A 26,021-nucleotide genomic window follows, 5' to 3' on the forward strand; every position below is an offset into this window, starting at 1 on the left:
AAGCTCTACTTTAAGAATATTGATCAAATTTACCTCATTCACGCCAACGCCCCTTGTGCGAGAACAGACACCTCCAAAGTAACTCAGACTGCTTCTCTTATAGTGGAATGTCACACGCCTACAGAAAAAGAAAGGACAATCAGGAAGCCAATGTGGTGGCCACCATACATGGGACCATCATGTCCCAAAACATGTCTACTCACTCTACACTGAATACCCCAAATTCAACTTCCCTCAGGAAATCAAAAACTACATTCTAAATACCTTTAGATTTATGTTATGTTAAGCAATCTCCGTAGAACAAACATTAACTGAGCACCTACGAAGCACTGGCTGATTATTATAAATTTATAAATTATTAGAAGTTGCTGGGGGCGCCTGGGTGGCTCAGTCGGTTGAGCCTCCGACTTCGGCTCAGGTCATGATCTCACGGTTCGTGAGTTCTGGCCCCACGTCGGGCTATGTGCTGACAGCTCAGAGCCTGGAGCCTGCTTCAGATTCTGTGTCTCCCTCTCTCTCTGACCCTCCCCCGTTCATGCTCAATCTGTCTCTGTCTCAAAAATAAACAAACATTAAAAAAATATATAAAAAAAAAGAAGTTGCTGATTATGGACTGAGAGAAACAAGTAAAGAGCTAAGGTGAGAGGCAAGGAAGGAGGAATTTGGTTGGTCTTAGAGGATGGTCTGAAAACAGCTTTGTAATGAATGAACAAGGAAACCACTTATTATATTAAAAGAAAGTATGGCAATCCTTTTCCTTAAGGATAAAATCTCAATTTTATTCAATGGTTCACCTCGAAAGACTATATTTCCTAGTCTCTCTTGCAGCTAGGTGTGGCTATGACAAAGGGCTAGCAAATGATTTACTGGTAAAAATTGATATGTGCAAGCTTTCAGGAAATCCACTTTAATGGAGCTAACTCAGCTGGAAGGAGTGCTCTCTTGCACTCTTCCCTCCCTGTACTCCTGGTGCCCGTAATAAAGGCTGGTGCACCAGCAGCCACCTTGAATCATGAGTTCACCTGCAAGATGTAAAGTGTGAAAGTAAGATCATGCTCTGAAGGTAAATCTTATGACCATGGAACCACCTTCCCAGCACCAGAAGGCTTACCTCCCTGCTACGTATAGAACCAGAGAAAGAAATCAATTCAGGATCCATACACTTATGTATAACTTAGATGGTCCAATAAAGGGATCAAGATAAATGCCAACCCGAAGACCACAGGTACATACGAGATAAGGTGCACAGCATCAGCATGCTGTTTAATGCGCTGCCGGTATTTGGAGAACTCATGGAGCATCTGCACAGGGTTGGTGGTGATCTCAATATGATCCTTCTCAGTCCAGGTCTCTACAGCCACCAGGACAACCCTGGTGTTAAGCTGCTCCTTGTAAATCTGAGGGTATACAACAGGACAGGTGCAGGAGGAAAACACTGGGTCAAACATGCACAATCAGTGATTCAGAGTCAGTGGAAGGACAGGAGGGGAGGTGAGAGGAGAACATGAGGTCACAATTAGCTCATCATAAAGAATCTTCTTTCCTTTCTCATTTCCAAGAGCAAAAATTAAAAAAAGAAATCACAATCACACAAGTCAGCCTCTCTCCTACTAGACTATTTCAATCCCAAATGAGCACATTTAGTGGCCAGGCATCTTAGTAGGGGATGGACAGTAGGGATGTCAAGATTCGAAAGTCTGGACGTAAATTCTAAACAGGGTGGAGTAAAATCACCCTTCCAAACCTCACAGGAGGTGACACGTAGGAGCCTGACATACTGGCTCCGGGTAAGCGCAGTGTGACCAGCGAGTCCTGCAGGATTGGAATAGTCTGGTAAATCCTTGGACAAGCACCAGCAACATGGCTGGCTTGCCCTTGGAGGCCTTGTGACATGACACCTAGAATAACAGCCAGCGGGAGTCGTGGATCTGGGCCACAACAGGGAAAAGCAGATGCGTATCACCCACCTCACCCTCGCCACGGGGTGGCATCATTCACAACATTTAAATTGTATCTTTCGGCTCTCTTTCTCCAGTTCTGGCCCAGTAGCTAAACAATTCACACAATTAAGCGACTTCAAAGACTGCTGTCACTTTGTCCTATTTTCAAGCTAATTAAGAAAATAATGGATGTCTTTGAACCCACCGAAGAAAGAAAATACCATCGTGCCTGACTCAACCTGAAGATAAAATGATTTTACGACAAGCAAGTTAGAGCTGGTCAGCTTATAGGAGAGCCCAAAACAAAAACTGCACTTTGCAAGATGTGATTCCATTCAATCATGGTAGAATGACCAACACAAAGATGCTACCAAGTCAACAACTTTGGCAGCGAAAAAGGTGTGCCCGATACTCTCTTTTCCATATTAACTTAGAGTTTTTGTCTGAGAAGGCGGCTGACAAGAGCTGAAATTACAGAAAATTAATAACCCACGTGTAAACTGGCTTTCAGAATTTCAGTCCTAACTCTGTATGACCCACTATGCTCATCCACCCGTATTATGCCTTTACCTAGCTGTCCCTGTAGGTGTCATATGTTATGAGTATTTACAACATTGAAGGTTCGGGGACTGTTTCAAAGGCAGAAAAGGAGGCAGTTCTTTGGAGAAAACAAGTATCATTTAGATAGTTGGCAACTCATAAAAAGTCTTCTTTTCCCAGGTAAGAGGGGACATATAATAAATATCAGATAAAAATATATTTAACTGAACAAAAGAGCACTTTACATTAGAACACAAGGCAGTATGCTATATTTAGCCTATGACTATGGCAAATAGAACTAGTTATTGGAACACAGCAAATAATATTCACATCTATGGAATTCTAGCTAAAGCAGGAACAAGGAAGAAAACCTTAACCATTATTCTCTGTAACTTACAAAATGAGAGGGAAAAAATATTGATATGAACGATTTTATAGAGTTAGAAGTCTTTGTAAGAAGATACAGATTTTACTGTTTCAAATTAGTTTCATTTGGGGACTGCACTTAACGCTGTCATCTAGAAATAAAATCTGAAGCATTCACTACTAAGAAAGTAAATGTTAGTTAAAAACAAAACAAAACAAAACAAAATAAAACTGTATTTCCTATATTCTCCAAACATACTCCACCTCAATCTACTAGCTCTCTTGCCATATATTTAAGACAATAAGCTCAACTGGTTATTATCATCAAAGTCTCATTTGTCAAGTGTAATTTATACTCTTTTGGTAGTTTATTTTCTCTTGTGTTTTTGTCCTTCATAGGCTTGGTGACAAACAGGTCTGGACATCACTTATAAGCAGCACTAATGCATCTCTGGGATACTGAGAATGACTCAGCAGCCCTCCTAGCTCTGAGGACACTACTCTTTTGAAGTTTCCACCCTATAACTTCTTAGCCAGATGAGCTTAAGGATGGCATTTTTACTTTTGCCCAAGAAAGAATTCAAATAACTAGTAAACAGGTAGAAATATAAACCATTCCATCTTGGAAAAATAGGTTCAAGAAAATCAGGATACTTACAGAATCCACAAGGTTGACCACAGACTTTGCAAAGTTATTGGTGTGTGCGTGAGAAGAGCGATACTTCTTATACTGGGGGGGGAAAGGATAAACCAGTCACTGCTAAATCATAATTTCATGATAAATTTCAAAATACAGTAAAAGCAGAAATCTCACAGCAATAGTACAAATGGGGATCAAAAATACACAGTTCAGCTTGTGCCATGTTGGATATGGTGGTGTTCTATTTTATTTCTCTGTTAAGCAGCAACACTCTATCTAATACACCTTACCAGTTCCAGGTAAGGAGAGCGCCTGTAGAAATCTGTGCAAACAGAAAACAAACTGAGGGTGGATGGGGGAGGGGTTGGGGTGGGTAGGAGGAGGGGAGAGGGAAAATGGATGATGGGCACCGAGGAGGGCACTTGTTGGGATGAGCACTGGGTGTTGTATGTAAGCCAATTTGACAGTAAATTATATTACAAATAGTAATAATAAAAAAATACTTTAATTAAAAAAAAAAAGAAGCCTGTGTGAGAAGCTTTACACCTGAGAAGTAAGTTGCTAATTCAGTCTTAATGTCTACAAATGCAACCTTTTTTTGTTTTCACTAAAAGCACCTTTACCAGTTTACAAAGAGCTTAGCCAAGAAATTTAGGCCCAATACAACACCCTTCTCACTTTAAACTCCAGACCATACACACACCAAGAAAATTTCCTCGGCAGCATTTTAGATACTGCCCATGATACGGAATGCATTCTTTCATACATTTCAATATATTCTTTCAGAAGAATGCCTCCTCCACAGGAAGCTTTCAAGAATGTTTATGGTTATTTATGATTATTTGAGAAAATAAACAAAAGTCAATTAACAATAATTCCACAACAACATCTGGAGGGCTACAGTTTTAGCAAATACTGCGCAGCAGGTCTTTGAGAGGGCATTGGAAAACTGACATCTACGCAGGGGGATCACGCCCTCTACCGAGGAGAAAGGAAAACAGACTCAAAACTACTGAATCAGATTTGCACCATAAATCTTAAAATCTGTCTTTAACCACAATTACTATAATAACATGTCTTTCACAACTATTAAAAATGTTTCTATGTTGGAAACCCATGATATTCCTTTTTTCTTCTCCTTTGCCCACTTTTCACACTATAAATTTGTCAGGCTCCCTTCATTTCATTCTCTCTACCCGTAGTACTATGTTTTTTTTTTAAACAAAGAATCTAGGTCTTCATGCTTAGATACCTGATATTTATTTTTTATCATATTTTATACGTGACAACCCATGAAAAATGTGCCATAAATTAGTACCGTCCTATTGGTTTGGTAGCATTCGTTAATTTATAACCATTTACATTTATAACACTTGCCATAGTGTGAATGTTTGTATTCCCCTGAATTCATATGTTGAAATCCTAACTCCCAAAATGATGGTCTGAGGAGGCGGGGCTTGGGGGAGATGCTTTGGTCATGAGGTGGAATCCTAATAAGTGGGAGTAGTGCCTCATAAAGGAAGCTCCAGAGAGTTCCCTTGCCCCTTCTATTAGAAGAAATGGGGACAGAGTAAGGTGCTGGCTATGAAGCGGGAAGCAGGCCCTCACCAGAACACAACCATGCTGGCACCACAGTCTTGGGCTCCTTGGCCCCTGGAACAGTGAGAAATTAATTTCTGTTATTCATAAGCCACCCAGGCTGTGGTATTTTGTTACGCCAACCTGAATGGACTTGGACTCAGAACAGACTCAGTACTGCTGCCACTGTGCATTCCAATCTGACCTGAACTATCTTTATGTGTTCTTTACTGGTAGTGAACATCAATCTGTGCATATAACTGGGCCATAAAACATCGTATTGATTGAAAAAATTTAAGGTACTTTAACAGGGTTTTCAAACCTAGCATAAAGAAGCTGCTGTAAATAGCTAAGGATTTTAAGTTGTCCAGCAAATTCTACAGACTAAAAAATGTCAAAGACATTTTTTAAGCTAAAAGCAAAAGTCTCAACACTAAGTCCCTTTGGGGTGATGAAAATGTTAAAAAGTCTCAATGTGAAGAAGCACACATCACAAAAAAGAAAGGAAAGATATTAGCTGACACCTATTCTAAGGCACCTATTACAATTCACTTTATTTTCTTCTGAACATTAATTTGTCCATTTTGTAGACTTCTTTTTATAATATAATTATCTGGAAAAATATGACATGCAAGTTAAAAAATTTAACAAAATGAGGTCTTTTTTGGAAGTCTATCAAAATGTGATGTTTTTCACTTATTTCATGTTTGTAATTTCCACGTCTCTATTTTCCTTTTTAGAAAGCCCACTCTGCCCACTGTGGGGTAAATGAATTAGAGAGGGTCCAGCATGCAAGGAGAGGGACCTGCCGGGAAACTACTGCAATGGTCCAGGTAAGAGGTAAGGAAGGCTGGGTATCTGGACAGAGAAGTAAGTGGACACACTCTGAAGGCAGGGGTCCCACGAGTTGCTGATGTATACGATGTGGGAGGTGAGGAAAGAAGAAAATAAAAGATGACTCCTACGTTTTGAACTTGGATAGCTGGGGGAATAGTGGTGCCATTTAAAATAATGAGAAAGACTAGGAGAAGAAAAGATTAGGACCAAGGAATCAAGAGTTGTGATTCAGAAATGTTGGAGATGAGCCTATTCAGTACGGAAGTAGGCATGCAAGTAGACAGTGGATACATAAGGATGGATCCAGGAGGCTGGAGGCATAAAGTAGAGAGGGTCAAGTTTAAAGTCATGATACTAGTTAAAGGTTGAGACTGGAAGTGGGCACTCTGGGGGAGTTCTAGAAAGAAAAGAAAGCCCAAAACCAAGTTAGGGGTATTCGCAAAATGCTAGAGGCCAGGTACACAAGACTAAGAAGAAATAACTAGGGAGGTGGGGGGGACTGTTGTGTCACAGAAGCTGAGAGATGAAGAAAATGTTTCAAATAGGAGAGCGTGCTGAGCCGCGTCCAAGGCTGCTGAGAGAGCACGAATGATGACAGCTAGCAGCACTCATTGGATTTGTTCACCTGAAGTGCCATTTACCCGAGCAGCTAGGATTTACCAGGACCAGTAAGTGTTTCTGCTACAACAAATATATGCGCCTCACAATTCTATGAGGTGGCGTTTATTAGCCCCATTTTAGAAATATGAGGTTCAGAGAGGACAAAGAACTTATCCCAGGTCACACAGATGGAATTCAATGCCTACTCTGGGTTCAGACAGGAGCTAAAACTTTTCCGTTAACAATTCTTATAAAATAGTTTATGTATATTCCCAATAAATCATGATTATTGATGAGAACTCATAATTGGTTAGGTGCCCATAAATACGGTGGTTTTTAAATAGGGTTTAAACTGAAGTTTAAATTGAAAAAAATGTCTGAGTTACAACACACCTGCACTCTTTGACTTATACATAAGGACATGGCAAAAATGTAAGCAAGACATTTCCTTGTGCACTTTAAAATATTTCAACCAACTGTCTATTAGAGTAAGGTTTTTCATATTTATATTTAGCCCAAGTGGCTCAAAGAAACGTTTGCAGACCCTTATCAAGGCTATAATTGGCTCACAAATTAGGTTCCACCAGACAGCTACTAAGATGCTTTCTACAAAATTGAGGGATTTTTCTTTTCTAATTGAAAGCCACTGAAAACATGATGCTTGTTCAAAGTAAGGTGTGTGCATTTTTTCAGGAAGCCAATATTAGGTTACTCTGAATTAAAGAGGTGAGCTTGAATGTGAATGTAGGCAAAATGTTTCTAGTCCCTGAATGAATGAGAACTAATTTTGCATACAAAGAAACTGTGCAATCTCCATTTATGATAAAACTTACTTTCACATTTTGTGATCACTGAAAATAATTTACATTTAAAGTGCCAAATTTACTTTCCTTCCTGAACAATTACAACATTTAAGAAATTTGCTTTTTGAAAAAATTAAAATTAAAGCTTGATTTTCAACCCAAGGATGACGGTTATCAAAACAACTGTGCTGCTTCATCTAGCACAGATTGTATGATGAGTAATTCCAGGGATGATCATTCTAAAACCCAAGAGCAAATATTCAGATATTAAAAAAATAGATGGTAATTATTCTACTTCAGTTTTACTTTCAAAACATGAATTTCAGTACTCTGATCCATGTTCTGAATTACTACTTCTTTGTGTCAATCAAATTCAACAACTACTTAAAAACTTTTTTTTTTCATTTCTTACTGTGCATTGCCTCCAAATTTATCACTGCAAATTACGGTTCTTTTCTTCTAGTTTCAAAGATAAATGAACATATCATGCCTAGTTCTCACTCAATTTTAATTATAATAAAATAATTACCAAGGTTTACCATTAACAAATTTGGTAGCGGAAACAAGTTAACTTTATCACAGAATATATGGTATAATGTGCAGAAAATCTCTATGAAAATGGTATTTTAATAGGAGGGTGCTACTGTATCACTCATAAGATAAAGACAAGATTATTCACATGCTTCCATTTAAAAGGATTAAAAAATAAATTCAAAGCATATAAATTTAAAATGTTTTTCTTTTTCTATTTATACAGTTACTGCTATCTACTCTTTGATTTATAGCTTTCTGTACCTTCCCAATAAAGTATGGTGGACCAGGAAATGTGGAATTACAAGTAATTGGTTGGAGAACTGTTCTATTAATTCCCAGCTATATGCGAATGTACTTTGTGAATTTAAAGGCATTGCATGTAGCTTAATTATTGCTTCCACTACTTTAAAAGTATTTATATAATGGGTATTAGAAAAAGCTTAAGTGTCTAAAGCCCTAATTTCACAACATACCACAGTGCTAAGGACTGAGAAGTAGCTAGATAAAAACTCATTGGGCCAATCAACAAAAATAGTTCAAATGAAAAATTATCTTGGGGTTTCAAGAAAATTAATGTCCTTCTGAAACTCCTTTTTTAGCGTTCATTAGCTAAAATTCATTTGGTTTTCCTTCCCACCAGAAAAGACCTCTCCTAAATTGTATGTAATTCTGATAAATTCTGCTGCTTCTAACATATAGCAAGCAATATATAAAAAAGCTACTGGTAAATAAAATAAATCTGCATATAAAATGAAGAGGTATTCCACTGAATAATATTTAACATAACTGAACTAGTACTTGGCAACTTAATGGAAAATGTCTGTTAAAGTAGAGATTCAAATAAAAGTTTAAAAATAAATTAAGTCACCACATTTTTAAATACACGGTTTCAAGGCCTTTTTTGAGTAGCCTCTACTAATTAGAATTTCATGTTGTCACTTTACCCTGTAGTCTGCTAATCTAATTTGGTCTCCTCAAAATAAAACAAGGACTTGGGGTGCCTAGGTGGCTCAGTCAGTTAAGCATCCGACTTCAGCTCAGGTCATGATCTCACAGTTCATGCGTTTGAGCCCCACATCAGGCTCTGTGCTGACAACAGAGCCTGGAGCCTGCTTAGGATTCTGTCTCCTCCCTCTATCTCTCTGTCCTTCCCCCACTAGTACCCTGTCTCTCTCTGTCTTTCAAAAATAAATAAATGTTAAAAAAACTTTTTTTAAAAAAAGGACTTAATGATATATGCGAGGCAATCTGAATTTTTGCTGCAATCCTTTACAGGTTTTTCACCCATACCTGACTTTCAGGTATTTCTTAAAGATTCTCATCTTTCCAGAATGTAACTGAGTTTTAATAAAAGCAAGTACTCTTTGTTTTAGTTTATATAATTTTTTAACTAAGTTATGTAATTACAACAAAAATTACGACTGGCCTACCCAGTCTGGGAAGTGTGGCCATGGGGTTCTGGAGCCCCCTCCCAACAGTTCACGAGAGCCAACTGGATGCAACTTTTTCCAGCTCCTCATTTAGTGACCTCACTTGGGTAGCTTGAAATCAGCTACGATGGGAGTATTTACAGCACCGATATCAGCAAACATTATAAATCAAGGTATTTTTTTTTTCCAGAGAGTTGGGTGTTAAACACTTATCAGCATACCCCAAGTGTTGGTTAGACTCTTTAGAAAGCTGTAGGCTTCAGCCAACCCATTTTATAAGGGACATGATTAAGCAAAATAAGGTTAAGAAAGTTTCTACTCTATTTTCAAGAAGGGCTAAAGGAGGCAATAATCATTTTTCATTTCTCTTAAGTGTTACTGAGGTGACACACTAACTTACATTTTACTTTGACATAAGTAACACAATATTATTCATCTTTCTAAAATTTAAAGAAGATAAATCATCAAAGATAGTCTCTTTGGATATGCCTTTATTATACATGTTTATCTCCTATAACTATTTTTGTCACAGGCCATAATAATTACTAAGAAAAAAATGTTAGCAGAACAAAGACACGTGATAAAATTAAAAACGTAGTGGCCAGGGGCGCCTGGGTGGCTCAGTCGGTTGGGCGACCGACTTCGGCTCAGGTCATAATCTCACAGTCCATGAGTTCCAGCCCCGCATCGGGCTCTGTGCTGACAGCTCAGAGCCTGGAGCCTGTTTCAGATTCTGTGTCTCCCTCTCTCTCTCACCCTCCCCCGTTCATGCTCTCTCTCTGTCTCAAAAATAAATAAATGTAAAAAAAAAAAATTAAAAAAACAAAAACAAAAAACAAAAAAAAAAACGTAGTGGCCAAATAGATGATGAAAAGTAGAGGATAAAAATTTTAAATGAAGATGTGTAAAAGACATCAAACAGATAGTTAAACTCATTAATTATAATCACTAAATAAAAGGAAAGTTTAGAGTTGTGAAAATTCTATAAAACCCACTGTTTCCAAACACCATGAAATAAATCAAGCCATTCAATAGTTCCAAAGAAATAAAACATCTAAATATATTGGCCTTAGTAAGTAACAAATAATTTTTAAATATAAAGTGAAATGTATTCTTTCTTAAGCAAGCTACCAGGTTTAAAACTCACTAATTCCTTATATTCTTACCGTTTTGTGATCATTAACAATCATAAGTTCCAAATATTTCATTTCTTCAAACACACCACGAGATGGCTGTGGAAAATAAATATATATGGTCAGAGTGGTCAGCTATATCTCTGATGCTAACTCTGAACTTGGAGATTGACTGAATTTCCAAAGAACCCCTTCCTGCTAACTTTATAAACACCCTGGAGGAAACTCGGTGAGGAGATCAAAGAAAGTGACTGTAAAGTGTGGGCAAACATTCAAGTATTCAGAGAAGAATTGTATTTAATTATCATTAAGATACTCATCAAAGAACAGCCCATGTTATTTTTATATGATTTTCATATGTAAAAATATTCTAGAGAAAAATGCACAGTATAATTCTGCTAAAATAAGTAATCTCAATTTTTTTGGCATTAAACTGTGACCAAAAAAAGATTCATATCTACTTCAAACTTCAAAGAAAATCTACTTAAAATTCATTTAATAAGAATAGCACAGCACACGTGGAACAGCTATCAATATAGTTAAGAGAAGGGCAGCCTGGCTGGCTCAGTCAGCTAAGCGTCTGACTCGGTTTAGGCTCAGGTCATGATCCATTGGTTTGTGGGTTCAGGCCCCGTGTCGGGCTCCGTGCTGATGGCGTGGGGCCTGCTTGGGATTCTCTCTCTCCCTTTTCCTCTGCCCCTCCCTCACTTGCATGTATGTGCTCTCTCAAAATAAGTAAATAAACAAAAAAAATTAAAATATATACATATAGTCAAAAGACGCATTAAGTCAATGGAGTGAAATTATAATAATAACGTATTACATTTTAACCACACAACTTCCTAAAGGAACAAACATTGACAATTATTATTTTCCAAGTTCTTCTAAATTTTGATTATTACTAGATAATTTTAAAAGCAAGTGCTAAGTATTTTAGCCATCATTTGGACTTTCTTTTTTCATAACTGGGAAATAAATAATGAGGACTCTTTTTTCTTTATGTACAAGGTCATTCATCAGTTTACATTTGATAAGGGTGGACTATCATGAAATATCAGTAGCCTATATAAAACTTATTATTACCAACCACATCTTCAAGAGTAAGGAAAACAACAAGAAAAAAGTCTCTAAGTAAAAAAACAAAAATTGTACCCACAATCACCATAATATGAAGAAAGGCTCATAAAAGAGAGGACGAGTTAACCTGTAACTAAGTTTCTGATGGCTGGTGGTCTAATTTTTTCACAAAAAAATACATTCAGCAAAACATTATCTAAAATGTGCAATTTTCAGTATAATTACTCATTAAGTTATCTCGTAAATTACCATGTAATCTATATGCTGTGGAATTAATTCTCGGTTACATAGCATTCACCATGTAATTACGAAACAGTCCCCATCATTACAGCTTTCTAATCTATTATGAAAAAGACTAGGAACATAATTTCAATGACAAAGCTCCTATACATTTATCAATACATGGGAGCTATATGATTGTTGTTGATTATAATTACATGATTCTTATTTAGTAACTGTCATGATACTAATGATCAAATAGATCCTTAGAAAAACACATCCAGCTTCAAATTTTGGTGTAGCAGAACTTTTAATTTGAAAGAAATACAAATAAGCATAATTAGCCAACATTTCAAAATCTAATGCTTCCCCTTACACTTTTTGTTTATCAAAATGTTTCAAATTTGTTATATAAGCCATATGAGAAAAAGTCTGCTGTACTTTTAATAGAAAAAAACACACTGTAATTTTTGTAAGAACATGCTTTGAAAAGGAAGCTAATACAATACACTCCATCAGTGTTCATAGGACACTGGAATCCGTTTATATCACTAATGGAAAAGGCTGATATGCCCATAAGACTCAAATCACAGGAGGAGTTTGGTTGGTTGTTTTTGTTTGTAAGAGGAAGTTGCCCAAATTTAAACTGCTTTAGATACACTGAGATACTATATGATTTTGGGCACACAATTTAACTGAGTGAAGCGGCCCTGACCGTGATTCAATGCCACACTCACATTCACTGCTCTCTTTCTTCTCCTTTTCAACCACTGCAATTCAGATAAAAAGGGCCACTGGTCACTGCTTTCCATACCTGTGTAAAAGAAAAAAGAATACCAAAATTTATACTTGACTACAGTTCAATGGGAGTATCTTTTTAAAATATTATGTAAAGCTACCAAAACTAAAGCAGGAAGAAATAAAAACTTTGAACACACCCACTACCAGCAATGAAATTGAATCAGAAATCAAAAAATTCCTCAAAAATAAAAGTCCAGGAGCAGGAGGCTTCACAGATAAATTCTACCATTTAAAGAAGAGTTAATACCTACTCTTCTTAAACTATTTCAAGAAATAGAAAAGGACGGTAAACTTCCAAATTCATTCTATGAGGCCAGTATCACCCTGATACCAAAACTAGATAAAGACACCGCAAAAAAAGAGAACTACAGGCCAATATCCCTGATGAACTGAAATATTAGCAGACTGAATCTGACAACAGATTTTAAAAAATCATACACCACATTCAAGTGAGATTTCTTTCTGGGATGCCAGTGCTGTTCAATATTCACAAAACAATCAACATGATACATTACATCAATAAGAGAAAGAGTAAAAACCATATGATCATTTCAACAGGTGCAGAAAAAGCATTTGACAAACTACAACATCTATTCATGATAAAAATCCTTTGCAAAGTAGGTCTAGAAGGAACATACCTCAACATAATAAAGGCCATAAATGAAAAACCCACAGCCAACATCATAATCAATGATGGAAAACAGAGCTTTTCCCCTAAGGTCAGGAACAAGACAAGGACCTCCACTTTCACCACTTTCATTTAACATAGTACTGGAAGTCCTAGCCACAGCAAGTAGACAACATAAAGAAATAAAAGGCATCCATATTGGTAAGGAAGTAGTAAAACTGTCACTATTTGCAGATGAAATGATACTATATACAGAAAACCCTAACAGCTCCACCAAAAACCTGATAAATGAATTCAGCAAAGTTGTAGGATATGCAATCCATGTACAGGAATCTGTTGCATTTCTACACACTAATAATGAAGTAGAAGAAAGTGAAATTAAGAAAACAATACTTTTTACAATTGCCTCAAAAACAATAAAACATCTAGGAATAAACTTAACCAAAGTGGTGAAAGACCTGTACTCTGAAAACTATAAAACACTGATGAAAGAAATTCAAGATGATGCAAAGACATTCCATGCTCATGGGTTGGAAGAACAAACATTGTTAAAATGTCTACACTACCCAAAGTAATCTACAGATTTAATGCAATTCCTATCAAAATACCAGAGGATTTTTCACAGCACTAGAAACAACCAATCTAAAATTTATATGGAATCACAAAAGACACCAAATAGCCAAAGCAATACTGAAAAACAAAACTCAAGGTACCACAATTCTAAACTTCAAGTTATATTACAAAGTGGTAGTAATTAAAACAGTATGGTACCGGCACAAAAACAGACACATAGATCAATGGAATAGAACCGAACACCCAGAAATAAACCCACAATTATATGGTAAATTGGTCTTCAACAAAGGAGGAATGAATATACAATGGAAAAAAGACAGTCTCTTCAACAATAGCTACATGTTGGAAGAATGAAATTGGACCATTTTCTTTTGCCACATAAAAAATAAATTCAAATGGATCAGAAACCTAAATGTGAAGCCTGAAACAATAAAAATCCTTGAAGAGAGCACAGACAGTAATGTCTCTGACATCAGCCATAGCAACATTTTACTAGCTATGTCTCCTGAGACATGGGAAACAAAAGCAAAAATAAACTATTGGGATTACATCAAAATTAAATGTTTCTGCACAGCAAAAGAAAAAATCAACAAAACTAAAAGGCAACTTACTGAATGGGAAAAGATATTTTCAAATAACATCCAATAAAGGGTCAGTATCCAAAATATATAAAGAACTGATACAACACCCAAAAAACAATAATCCAATTAAAAATGGGCAGAAGATATGAACAGACATTTCTCCAAAGAAGACATACAGATGGCCAACAGACACATGAAAATATGCTCAATATCACTCATCATCAGGGAAATACAAACCAAAACTACAATGAGATACCACCTTACACTTGTCAGAATGGCTAAAAATCAACAACACAAGAAACAAGTGTTGACGAGCATATGGAGAAAAAGGAACCCTCCTGCACTACTGGTGGGAATGCAAACTGGTGCAGTAATTGTGGAAAACAATATGAAGTTTCCTCAAAAAGTTAAAAACAGAACTACCCTACAATCCAGCAATAGCACTATGGATATTTATCCCAAAACTACAAAACCATTAATACAAAAGGATACATGCACTCCTATATTTACTGCGACATTATTTACAATAGCCAAACTATGAAAACTGCCCAAGTGTCCATCAATAGACGAATGGATGAAGAAGACGTGGTATATATATATATATATATATATATATATATATATATACACAATAGAATATTCCTCAGCCACAAAAAAAAAAGAATGAAATCTTGCCATTTGCAACAACATGGATGGAGCTAGAAAGTATAATGCTAAGCAAAATAAGTCAGTCAAAGACAATTACCATATGATTTCATGCATAAGTGGAATTTAATAAACAAATAAGCAAAGGAAAAAAAAGAGAGAAAGAGACAAACCAAGAAACTCTTAACTACAGAGAACAAACTGATGGTTACCAGAAGGGAGGTGGCTGGGGGGAAATGGGTGAAATAGGTTATGGAGATTAAACAGCACACTTATCATGATAAAAAAATAAAATAAAATAAAATAAAATAAAATAAAATAAAATAAAATAAAATAACTACGTGAAGGAACAGCAACATTGATAACACACATCATCTCAAAATCAAAATAAACTAAGGTGAAAAAAGTATGCCAATCATTAAACATTTCACATCCTCATGGTCACAAATCTAATTCCATTTATAATTCACAAATTAATTAATTTATAATGCAAATATCAATTTCTTCCAAACATCACCCAAAATGTAATGAGCTGTTCAAGACTCATTAGAATATGCATATTTGACCTACAACCACCTGACCCTCAATATCTGAAAATTTGGGAGAATTTCACTGTGCTTAATTCATTTTAGAATTAAAAATAATGTATGGCATAAGATTTTGCATAAACTATCAAAGACTTTTGGCATTAATATACAGAAATAATATCAAATACCCCAATAATCCAAAAGAAGCTTTTGTCAACATCAGCGTGCTTAAGATGCCTCAGGACCAGAGCATAAGAGAGAGATAATACAAATTGGCTAAACAGCAGTAAACTGCCAAGGAAATTTAAGGATGCACCTGATTGCAGATCACCATTAAATTTAGCCACACTCTCTGGTTCCTAACAGAGCTTTACTCCCAGGCTTCGTATTTCGGTATTTCCATCAGCAATGACTCTCCAAGCCTCAGTACACGCCAGCCACAGGCAATGCCACTGCCCACCCACATTGCTCGCCACTGACCAATTCCACCTCCCACTAAGCCTGCGTGTACTGAGCTCCACCAAGTCACGGCTCTTATTACACAATATAAAATGGCTATCTTAATTAGAACTTACTGAGATTCTTCATTTGCTTAGAATATTGTCCTGCCAAGGTTTTCTGGATTATATGTGGTCGACCTGTGCTTTTCTGAAACAAAAACAATGGCAGACAATTAAAAAGCAAGATGTGATCAAGCTTCTTTGGAACAGTGTTAGAACTTTCTACCATATCTTTCTGAAAATGGGAACATTTGTATGCTAATATTTTAGCTGTCAACAATGAAAAGTATGTCTTATTGAAACTTTAATTTTAAATAAAATAGAGCACCATCCAATTGCTCCAGTGTAGATAAAAGCATAGTTTTATTAGCTACTTTTCAACTTCAGCTTTCTTCAAAGCAATGAATAGGAAACTCACAAAAAAAGAAACACAAATGCTCAACGAACATATACATACATATATATATAATGATATATATAATGAATGCTTTAATACTCCTTCAAAATGCAAATTTAAAAAAAGACATACCAATTTTTGCCGTCAAGTTGGCAAAGGTTTTTAAATTATGATAACCATAGTTAATTATGGTGGCAAGTTAAAAAGCACTCTCATACTCTGCTGATAGGAGTAAATTGGGAGCACAGTTCAAAGAGAAATTTAGCAATGTCTATCAACGACCTTGAAAATATTCATATCCTTTGCCCTAGTAACTATGCTTTTAGAAGCATCTTATTTCCATTACTATTATTACTATTAGCTTCCATTACTGAGTGCCTGGTATGTGCCAGATACTGTTAGGGTACACAGTACCTGATTTAATCCTCACAAGAGATCTATATAACGCATATTTTACCTTTGTTTTACAAATAAAAATATTGCAGCCCAGAGAGATACATCATTCAGCTAAAATAATATTACAGAATAGTGATCCCATTTACTTTAAACATATATGAGAACATATCATTGAAAAACTGGAAGAATGTATACTGAAAGGTGAAGAGAAATTCTCTCTTGGGGATGGGATAATGGATAATTACCGTGTAGTTAAGTATTGGCTTCTCTTGCTTTCCAGATTTCCTACAATGTACTAGTTTTAATCAGGAAGTTATAAAAAGAGCGTTCTTAATAGATTACATAAAAGACTCACAATAATTAAGAGTTTTGCTACTCATTACTTGAGAGATAATATGAATTGTCATTAGAAATATCCCATCCATATTACTTGATTTATTGTAAAGCATACTAAAACCAATGATAATAAACTACACATCAAAAAATCTAAATTCCAGTTTGGTAAATTCTTAATTCTGGTAACAAGTGAAGTGATATCTAGAGCAATGAAACTCACAATTGGATGAGCAGCGCAATTTTAAAAACTGACTGATTTAAAAGTTTCAAGCACTGTTCTTTTCCCTCTCCCCATGTGAAGACGAGGGCAGATTGTTAATTGAACAGAAGGTAGGCAGTAAGGAGGAAGGCAAAAGAGAAAAGGCATTAAGCATGTAACAATCAGCCCCTGAAGAATATGATTATGGGTATAACAACATAAAACCAATACTTGAAATACTATGACAATAACAATTTGTTTATAAACCTTTTCAACAGTTTATTAAACATAGTCACGTACATTTATGAATTCATCAAACCTGAAAAATTGACCTATTAGGGATGCACAGAAAAATTATCTTATTTTATATTTTTAAAAACTCTGAGGCTTAGGGAGTTGTTATTTTGGGTTTTTTGTTTTGTTCTTTGGGGGTCTGTTTAGGGTAACAGGACCATTCATCAATGCAAGAAATCAAAGCCAATTTTTGGCTGACCGAGTCAAATAATCTTGCCATATACAAGTTATTTCCCTACCACTACAGTAGGGGAAAAACATTTACTTAGTCAAAATGTCTTTATCGGGGGGTGGGGGGGGTGGAGAGTATCTTTGTTATCCAGTAGTTTTTAAATTTACCAGTTGAAAAACGATAAGGTTTAAGAAAACAGGTTTAAACATTTAAAATTTAATGGCATTTCTGTCTCAAATGTGAAATTTACAAGGTATTTATATATACATCGCCACGACAAAGAAAATACGTGTTTGTTCAATTGTGATTATCAACAGTCTAAATGACCAGTATCTGTCTCAAAACTTATTTTATCTACATGTGAAATCTCTAAAGAGAAAAAAAAACTGTTTTCTCCTCCCCATCAAATGATTGCAATATTCTGACTCAATTACTCTCAGAATATTATCTTCCCATTAGCAGCTCTCTTCACTGCTATGACTCCCCTTATTGCCGCCTGTCAGCGTCTTCATCTCCTACCATTCTCCCCTTTGTCCACCCCTCTCCAACCAGCGGGGTTCCTCAAAGTTTCTACAACACGCTAGAAACAATCCTGCCTCGGGGCCTGGGCATTTGCTGTTCTCCTGGAATGTTCTTCCAGCTCCCTAATTTTTTGGAAGTCCTCCTTCAAAACTACCATCTCATTCCGCTCTTCTCTGGATGGTTAATATGAAGGTTTACTTCTACCTTCATATTTTGGCTTCATTTTTTTTTCTCCTTAGCACGTACCACTGTCCAACATACAATATGTAATTACTTACTCATCCTGTTTATCGCTGTCTGCCCCCTGTACCTCTATGAGCCTCAGGCTCTATGTCTGTCTTGTTCACCACTTTATCCCCAGCACCTAAAATAGTGCCCAGCCTGTAGTTGGCTTTCACTACAATACCTAACAAATATAGACCAAATTTCAGATCTATTTACATTCTATTAGTGAGCAACACTCTTAAGAGTATATGATTTCTTGTTTTCCTAATTTTATTAAGATAAAATTGACATATAATGTTGTATACGTTTAAGGTGTACAATGTAATGATCTGCTATATGTATATATTGCAAAATAATCTTCACAAAGAGTGTGGTTAACATCTGTCATGTCACAACTACAATTTTTTTCCTTGTAATGAGGACTTTTAATACCTAATGTCTTAGCAGCTTTCAAATATACAAATGTACTCTGGTCACCAAGTTGTACGTTATCTCTCAGAATTCATTTATCTTCTAACTGGAAGTTTGTACCTTTTGACCACTTCCACCTATTTCCCCCACTGGCTTCTGGTAACCACTAACCTGTTCTCTATTTCTGAGTTCAGTATTTTTAGATTCCATATATAAGCAAGATCTGTCTTTCTCTGTCTGACTTATTTCACTTAGCATAATGCCCTCATGGTTTCCTATCTAGGTTGCTGGCCTGTGCATAACTGTAGGCATCATTTTTTTTCCCTACCTCTAAAGAAAACTAAATACTATCTAATATAATCATAGTTCAACTACACATTTCCCCACTGAAGATTCTTAGGCTCATAAAAGTTAGGTATATGGGTATACAATTATCTAAAGAAGTGGTGGTAATAAAAGCTAGTTTAAAGGAAAAGAAGATGGTCACTACAAAACAAAATGTCCTCTCTGCTCTATAGACTGGAAAGAACTGCCTTCACTTCCAAAAGCCTAGATCTGTCACCTCTTATCATCCCTTACTGGTGTGTGACCTGTTTGATGAGAAAAACAACTTTTGTGTTTCTGAGCTGCTGCCTAAGCATTTTACAGCCTGATAACCCTGCTCACACCCAGAGTCTGGACATTTAGATAAGAACTTGAGTTCAGGATTCCCACTCTCAGTTCCTGCTTTGGTTTTCCCAGGGCACCTTTTAAAATAACCACTTGGATACAGGAGTGCTGATGCATAGGGGCACTTGTACCCCAATGCTTATAGCAGCACTCCCAACAATAGCCAAATGATGGAAAGAGCCTAAATGTCCATCAACTGATGAATGGATAAAGAAATTGTGGTTTATATACACAATGGAGTACTATGTGGCAATGAGAAAGAATGAAATCTGGCCTTTTGTAGCAACGTGGATGGAACTGGAGGGTGTGATGCTAAGTGAAATAAGCCATACAGAGAAAGACAGATACCATATGGTTTCACTCTTATGTGGATCCTGAGAAACTTAACAGAAACCCATGGGGGAGGGGAAGGGAAAAAAAAGAAAAAAAAAGAGGTTAGAGTGGGAGAGAGAGCCAAAGCATAAGAGACTCTTAAAAACTGAGAACAAACTGAGGGTTGATGGGGGGTGGGAGGGAGGGGAGGGTGGGTGATGGGTATTGAGGAGGGCACCTTTTGGGATGAGCACTGGGTGTTGTATGGAACCAATTTGACAATAAATTTCAAAAAAAATAAAAAATAAAAAAATAAAATAACCACTTGGAATTAATCCTGCTAAAAGTTAGGGACCTCTACTCCAACCACCTCGTAAGTAATAGGCGCTTGCTATCCTGCTCTCTATCCCTGGCCCACTCGTGGCCTGGGATGGAAGACTGCCCTGCCTCTGGCTTACTGCCCCACCACCCCAGATTCCAGGATCTGTATGTAATAAATCCCATGACTGTACTTCCCCTGTGTGAGTGTACTGGAACAGCATCGTCAATCCAAACAACCATGGATTTCACTTTCCTGAAGGGGGAGCTAATGCTAAGGGAGCCACCTGCTGAGCCTAAGAAGGTGGCTTGTGTTCCCCCTTTCAGCAGGTCATAATCTGCATATTCTAAATTCAACACACCAGCACCAGCTTCTCAAAAGACCTGGGATGTGCAATTTAAACTTCAAAACTCACAGTGTCATTCTACGTTTGAAAAAATGTGTTGCATATAAATGCACACTGACATCTGCTTAATATTCTTTATGGCTCAAAGGCAAAGATGATAAAAGAATAAAACACCATGGGGCGCCTGGGTGGCTCAGTCAGTTAAGTGTCCGACTTCGGCTCAGGTCAAGATCTCGCAGTCCGTGAGTTCGAGCCCCACGTCGGGCTCTGTGCTGACAGCTCAGAGCCTGGAGCCTGTTTCAGATTCCGTGTCTCCCTCTTTCTCTCTCCTCCCCCGCTCATGCTCTGTCTCTCTCTTCTCAAAAATAAATAAATGTTAAAAAAATTTAAAAAAAGAATAAAACACCATAAGGAAACTAAGGTCACAGACTTACTTCATCATGAATCAGCTCCAGGGGTTCTATCATATATACAAAGGTATTATCTTCAAACATACCACTACAAGACAAGAAACCACACAAGGAGAAAATTAACAAATATAGCAAACAGCAAGAAACAGCAAATGAGCTTCATACTGCATCTTTACAAATGAAGAGTATATCTGGACAAATGTCTTTATACTGCCCCAAATCTAATTCATGTATCTGTATGGAATCCCACTGTGGTCTCAGCACTATACTAGACAGCAGATAGGCTACAGGAAGTATTAAAGTGTATCCCACAAGCATACATATTATAAATGTTATAATTGATTTTTGAAACAAAATGGACAGATCAGATGATTAATCTGGAACAAGACTATTCATACAGTTCCAGTATGTCAAGTTATATAATTCCAGACAATGTACAACTAGTACAAATTTGTTACACAAATCCAACATCATCTATAAGAAAATAGGTAATTTGTGCATTAGAATAATCTAAAACCATCTGATCCTGGGGTGCCTGGGTGGCTAGATCAGTTGAGCCTCCAACTCTTGATTTCAGCTCAGGTCATGATCTCACAGTTCATGGGATCGGGCCCCGCGTGGGGCTCCGTGCTGACAGCGTGGAGCCTGCTTGGAAACCTCTCTCTCCCTCTCTCTTTGCCTCTCTCCCTCTCATTTTAACAAACTTTAAAAAAATAAAACCATCTGATTCTGAAGACGAAAACAGAAGTATACTTATGGCTGCAAATCATGAATTTCCATTAAGCAGTATGACTCTGTTGCATTTAATTTTGAGAGGTATAGCAAGATAAGATTTTCAAGATCCTTTTCCACCCCATGGCCACAACTAGATCCTTACATCAAGTGTTACTATTTGCATGCAAAAGGTGTTTAAAGAGGTTTTTCTAGAGACTGCCTTGAAGTCGATGTACGAACTTCTCTCTTTGGCCCCCCATCCTCACCTGACCAATACCACCTGACTGCTTGTCCTCTGTCACACACTTCTGGGAAACCTTCCTGGACCTTCCTGGTCACCCCGTAAGTCCCTGATGCTCCCCTTCACAGTTCCAATTACCAGAATGGCAATTAAATATTAATCTGTGTAATCACTTGTTTAATCTCTGAATCTCCTGCAAACTTTAAATGTTAACAGAACATGGGACCAGCCCAGAAGATTGCCTACAACAAACATCTGTGAAAGAAAAGATGGAAACGGTGAATGGATGAAAGCAAATTCACTCTCCCATTGAGAATCCCACATACTGAAGTCCGTTGCAGGTTGAGAGAGCTGCTCTGGAGTCCTTGACACCTCGGATGCTTCCGTGATAGTAACAGTGCTCCCCACCCTACAAAGCAGAAGGGTTAATTGATTAACAAAGCTTTCTTTGTCATCATTCACTCTTATAGAAGCTTCTGTGAACCAAAAGAATGGCAAAGATGGTCCTAGAAACTGCTCTTGGTTGATATGAAATCTGAAAAGGCACTAAGCAATTTTTCAGCTTTTCTATAATGATGTTGTGTTATTAAATTTAATGAAGGAGAAAAAAAACCATAACAGGAATAAAAAAACCAAAGCAACTGGTACAACTTATGCACTTTTTGTAAACATGTAAGGGAGTAGATACGTACCTGATGTTGTTATGGAATAAGGTCTTCTACCTACCTGAGGAGAGACCCCAAAGGTGTTGCTAATAATTGTGTTTGATGGAAAGCTACGTAAAACCTTATTATTTGCCTTCCTACCTTTTAAATTAGTTTAAAATTTTTTCGGAAGTATTATATGAACTTAACTTTCAAATTCAAGTAGTAACTACAAGGCCTATTTAAAAAAATAGAGCAGTTACTTTCTCCCTCTCTCCCCACCTCCATGGCAACCATCTTTAACTCTTTTATCGATTTCTCCTACTGTTTACCTATGTATTTCTCAATGGAATATTTATACTGCTACATCCTGGTTTATTTCACTTTAGAAATTATCTTCCTAATGTAGAATCTCGGAAACCTCTCTTGCTCCCAATACATGCCAATCCACATCACCAGTTTTTGGTTAAATTGGTATTTAGTGTTTTCATTATGACTCTGCAAATACTGTTCACAGCTGTGTCACTATGATTACATTTTCGTTCTTGCTCCACTTTTAATTTTTTGAGATGTTTTGATTCGTTTATTTGCTGGCTTATTTTCCCATGTATTGAGCACTTACATCTTTCTCATTGTCTGAAATATTATCTACAACTCCTCTCCTATGGTCAGACATATCGGGTAATTTATCACATGCATTTTACTCCTACAGACAGCCCTCTTGTCTCCCCTCAACCTCCAGCCAGGCCTGATGCAGAGCTACCAACCAGGAGTTCTGTGTAGGGTCATCCTGGGAAGTCTTCTGCCTCCCTTCTATATAGAATCCTAGACCCCATGTCTTCTCCATCCATGGTTTCACCTTCCCTTTTTTTGAAGGTACACATCTTCTGGTACTTTCTTGAAAAAGTGATCATGGAAGATAGATTTGGTGAGAACTTGCACATATAAAATTTTCTTTTTCTATCTTCACCCTAGATCAATCATTTGGATGGGTAGAGAATCCTAGATTGGAAATTACTTTCTCTTGGCATTTCAACAGCATTGTGCACAACTTCTAATGTTGCTGCTGAGAAATGGATGTTATTCTCATGTTAGATATTTTTTTATAAAATAGAACTTTCAAGAGAAATTGAGGGAATTGTACTTATCCCCATTTTTATGAAATCTCATGACATGCTTTGGAGCAGGTCTTTGCTTTTTCACTATGCTGAGCACTCTGTCAAACCTTTTAATCAAGAAAATGCAGAGGCGCCTGAGTGGGCTCAGTCAGTTAAGCATCTGACTCTTCGTTTCTGCTCAGGTAATGATCTCGAGCCCCATGTCAGGCTCTGTACTAGCAGTGGGAACCGTGGTTGGGGTATTCTCTCTCTCTCTCTCTCTCTCTCTCTCTCCACCCCCCCTCAAAATAAATAATGAACATTTAAAATTGTTTTAAAAAAGAAAATGCATGAACTTCAGTTCTAGGAAACCTTTATTATTTCTCTGATAATTCCCTCCTTTCCATTTTCCTCTATAAATGGAGCTCTTCTATTAGAGTAAAGAAGTGATGTCTACCTGGCTATATGGCTGTAAGTGCCCTCCACACACACTTTCAATCAACCCTTCTGTTTATGTGTCTTCAATTCCTGGCTCTTCAATTGGCTTGCTTCTTCTTGGTTTTCCCCTAATGGAAATTAGCAGAACAGACGAAGCGCAAACCCCACAGTTACCCCTCATCCACCTGCTTTCTATCTCCCAAAATTTTATGGATACTTCTTGTCTGCAGTATTTTCTTCTCCTGTCTTTGTCCTTGTGGGTTTATATCCTTTTTTATTCTTTAACTATTATTTGAGTAGGTTAATGGGATGGAATAGAGATAAATATAAGCATTGAATCCACTGTTTAACCAGAAGCTTCTTATTGGTTTTCTTAAATAGAATGTACTGGACACACTTTGACTTTTCTCGATGATTTACAGTTATTTTGATCACTGCTCATTATACTGTACTACCATAGTCTCAGAGGCTCGTCGGTGACTAAGGGTGTCTACCCATACATCAAATGACCACTCCCCAACCAACTCAGTTTCTTTCCTCCTCGAGACTGTAATACACATTTCCAATGCTGGTTGTCTAAATTTTGTATTACAACCTTGTTAATATCTTGTAAAAGGTTGCATTTGTATAGGGTTTGGTTCTCAAAAAACAACCTTTTATATAAATATTGACGTGTATGTAATATGACAAGTTTTATTTGCATAGTCAACACTGGGACTTATAAGGACAAATGGTATCACACATCTCAGCAATTTGGGAATCCGGGTCAATATTCTGCAATTAAATTCCAAAGTCTTCACATGATTCTAAAAACAACCACAGGGACCTGTAAATTCCATCAAACTGGTTATTTAGCACTTTGTATCACACCAAAAGGCTATCTTAAGTCAGGTGATTATTAGAAAAGCATAGCAAACCCTGTCATAGTTACCTGACCTTTCTAAGAAAAGCTATATTTCCCAGATTTTCCTAAAAATAATCTTTTTTCTCCCAGAAAATATTTCCAAGTCTTTTCTTAGACTTAAGCTTCATTCACATTGGAAACTGAAGGTTGATGCTCTCTCAGTACAAAGGTCATTGCTAGTTGTTTTAATTAAGATAGGATATTATCTGAAGGAATTGTTTTGGTTCTCCATGTATATGAAGGTGAATCACCATATTTTCTGAACCTTAAATAAGACTTGAGGTAACATGAAATCCCTGATGGTTGTTATCATTAGAAAGCTTGAACATCTAAATTCTATAGTTATATTAAGCACTGTGAGCAATTTGGCAGACTCTAAGTTAGTATTAGTATTTGGTAGTATTCGAGGACTTTCTGAGTTTCTTATTACTAAATTTATAAGTTTTTAAGAAGGCATTACCATACAAATACTATTTGGCAACTCTCCAGATATATGTAGCCTTTTATAAATACCAGTGCAAAGGAACCTATTGAAGTATTTCATATGCAGTAAATCCTAACCGGGAAGAGGCATTTCCTCTTTGGTAACAGGGATAATAGTGCAGAGAGGCCACTCCCAGAGGCTTTGTGAGCAGTGACATTGGATAGTCAGCTCTGGGGGTGCCTTCCACCCAAGGATCGAACCATCTTGAACACTCATTGTCTCACAGTAACTACTATCTCCATGTACAGATAGGGAGACAGAGACAAAGTGCTAAAAGACTGGTAAAGACAGCAAGAAACCAAACTGAATGCCACGTTTTCAGGCTCTCGAGTTAGTGTTTCTTTCCCCAGTTGGGAAGTACTCAGACAGTTCTATAGCACTGCCCAGCCACTTCCAGATCAGCACTTGTGAGCGCATCACAGATCTGTGACTAGGCCAACAGCAGGCAGGACAACCCAAATGGGCTCATTCAGCACATGACATAAGTCTATATGAGTCCCCACAGGCATCAGCATATTCGAATTCAAAACTGTCCGTCA

The 26,021-nt window shown here is 37.0% G+C and overlaps 1 protein-coding gene across 1 annotated transcript in view; it reads right to left on the reverse strand.

Moving 5' to 3' along the window:
* Positions 1-26,021, reverse strand: part of ADAM23 (ADAM metallopeptidase domain 23) — a 171,463-nt gene that overhangs the window by 46,790 nt on the left and 98,652 nt on the right. Inside the window, exons 5-12 of the mRNA XM_047085609.1 lie at positions 22,242-22,324; positions 20,985-21,048; positions 16,028-16,100; positions 12,435-12,511; positions 10,435-10,500; positions 3,505-3,576; positions 1,234-1,397; positions 34-118 (exon numbers count right to left, since the gene is read on the reverse strand). Of these exons, the coding sequence (XP_046941565.1) occupies positions 34-118; positions 1,234-1,397; positions 3,505-3,576; positions 10,435-10,500; positions 12,435-12,511; positions 16,028-16,100; positions 20,985-21,048; positions 22,242-22,324 (684 nt within the window). The remainder of the gene's footprint in view (positions 1-33; positions 119-1,233; positions 1,398-3,504; positions 3,577-10,434; positions 10,501-12,434; positions 12,512-16,027; positions 16,101-20,984; positions 21,049-22,241; positions 22,325-26,021) is intronic.

This window comes from Lynx rufus, unplaced genomic scaffold, assembly GCF_022079265.1.
Source record: "Lynx rufus isolate CCGP_SWC_20201006 ecotype Redwood Valley unplaced genomic scaffold, mLynRuf1.p SCAF_2, whole genome shotgun sequence".
Taxonomy (NCBI): Eukaryota; Metazoa; Chordata; class Mammalia; order Carnivora; family Felidae; genus Lynx; species Lynx rufus.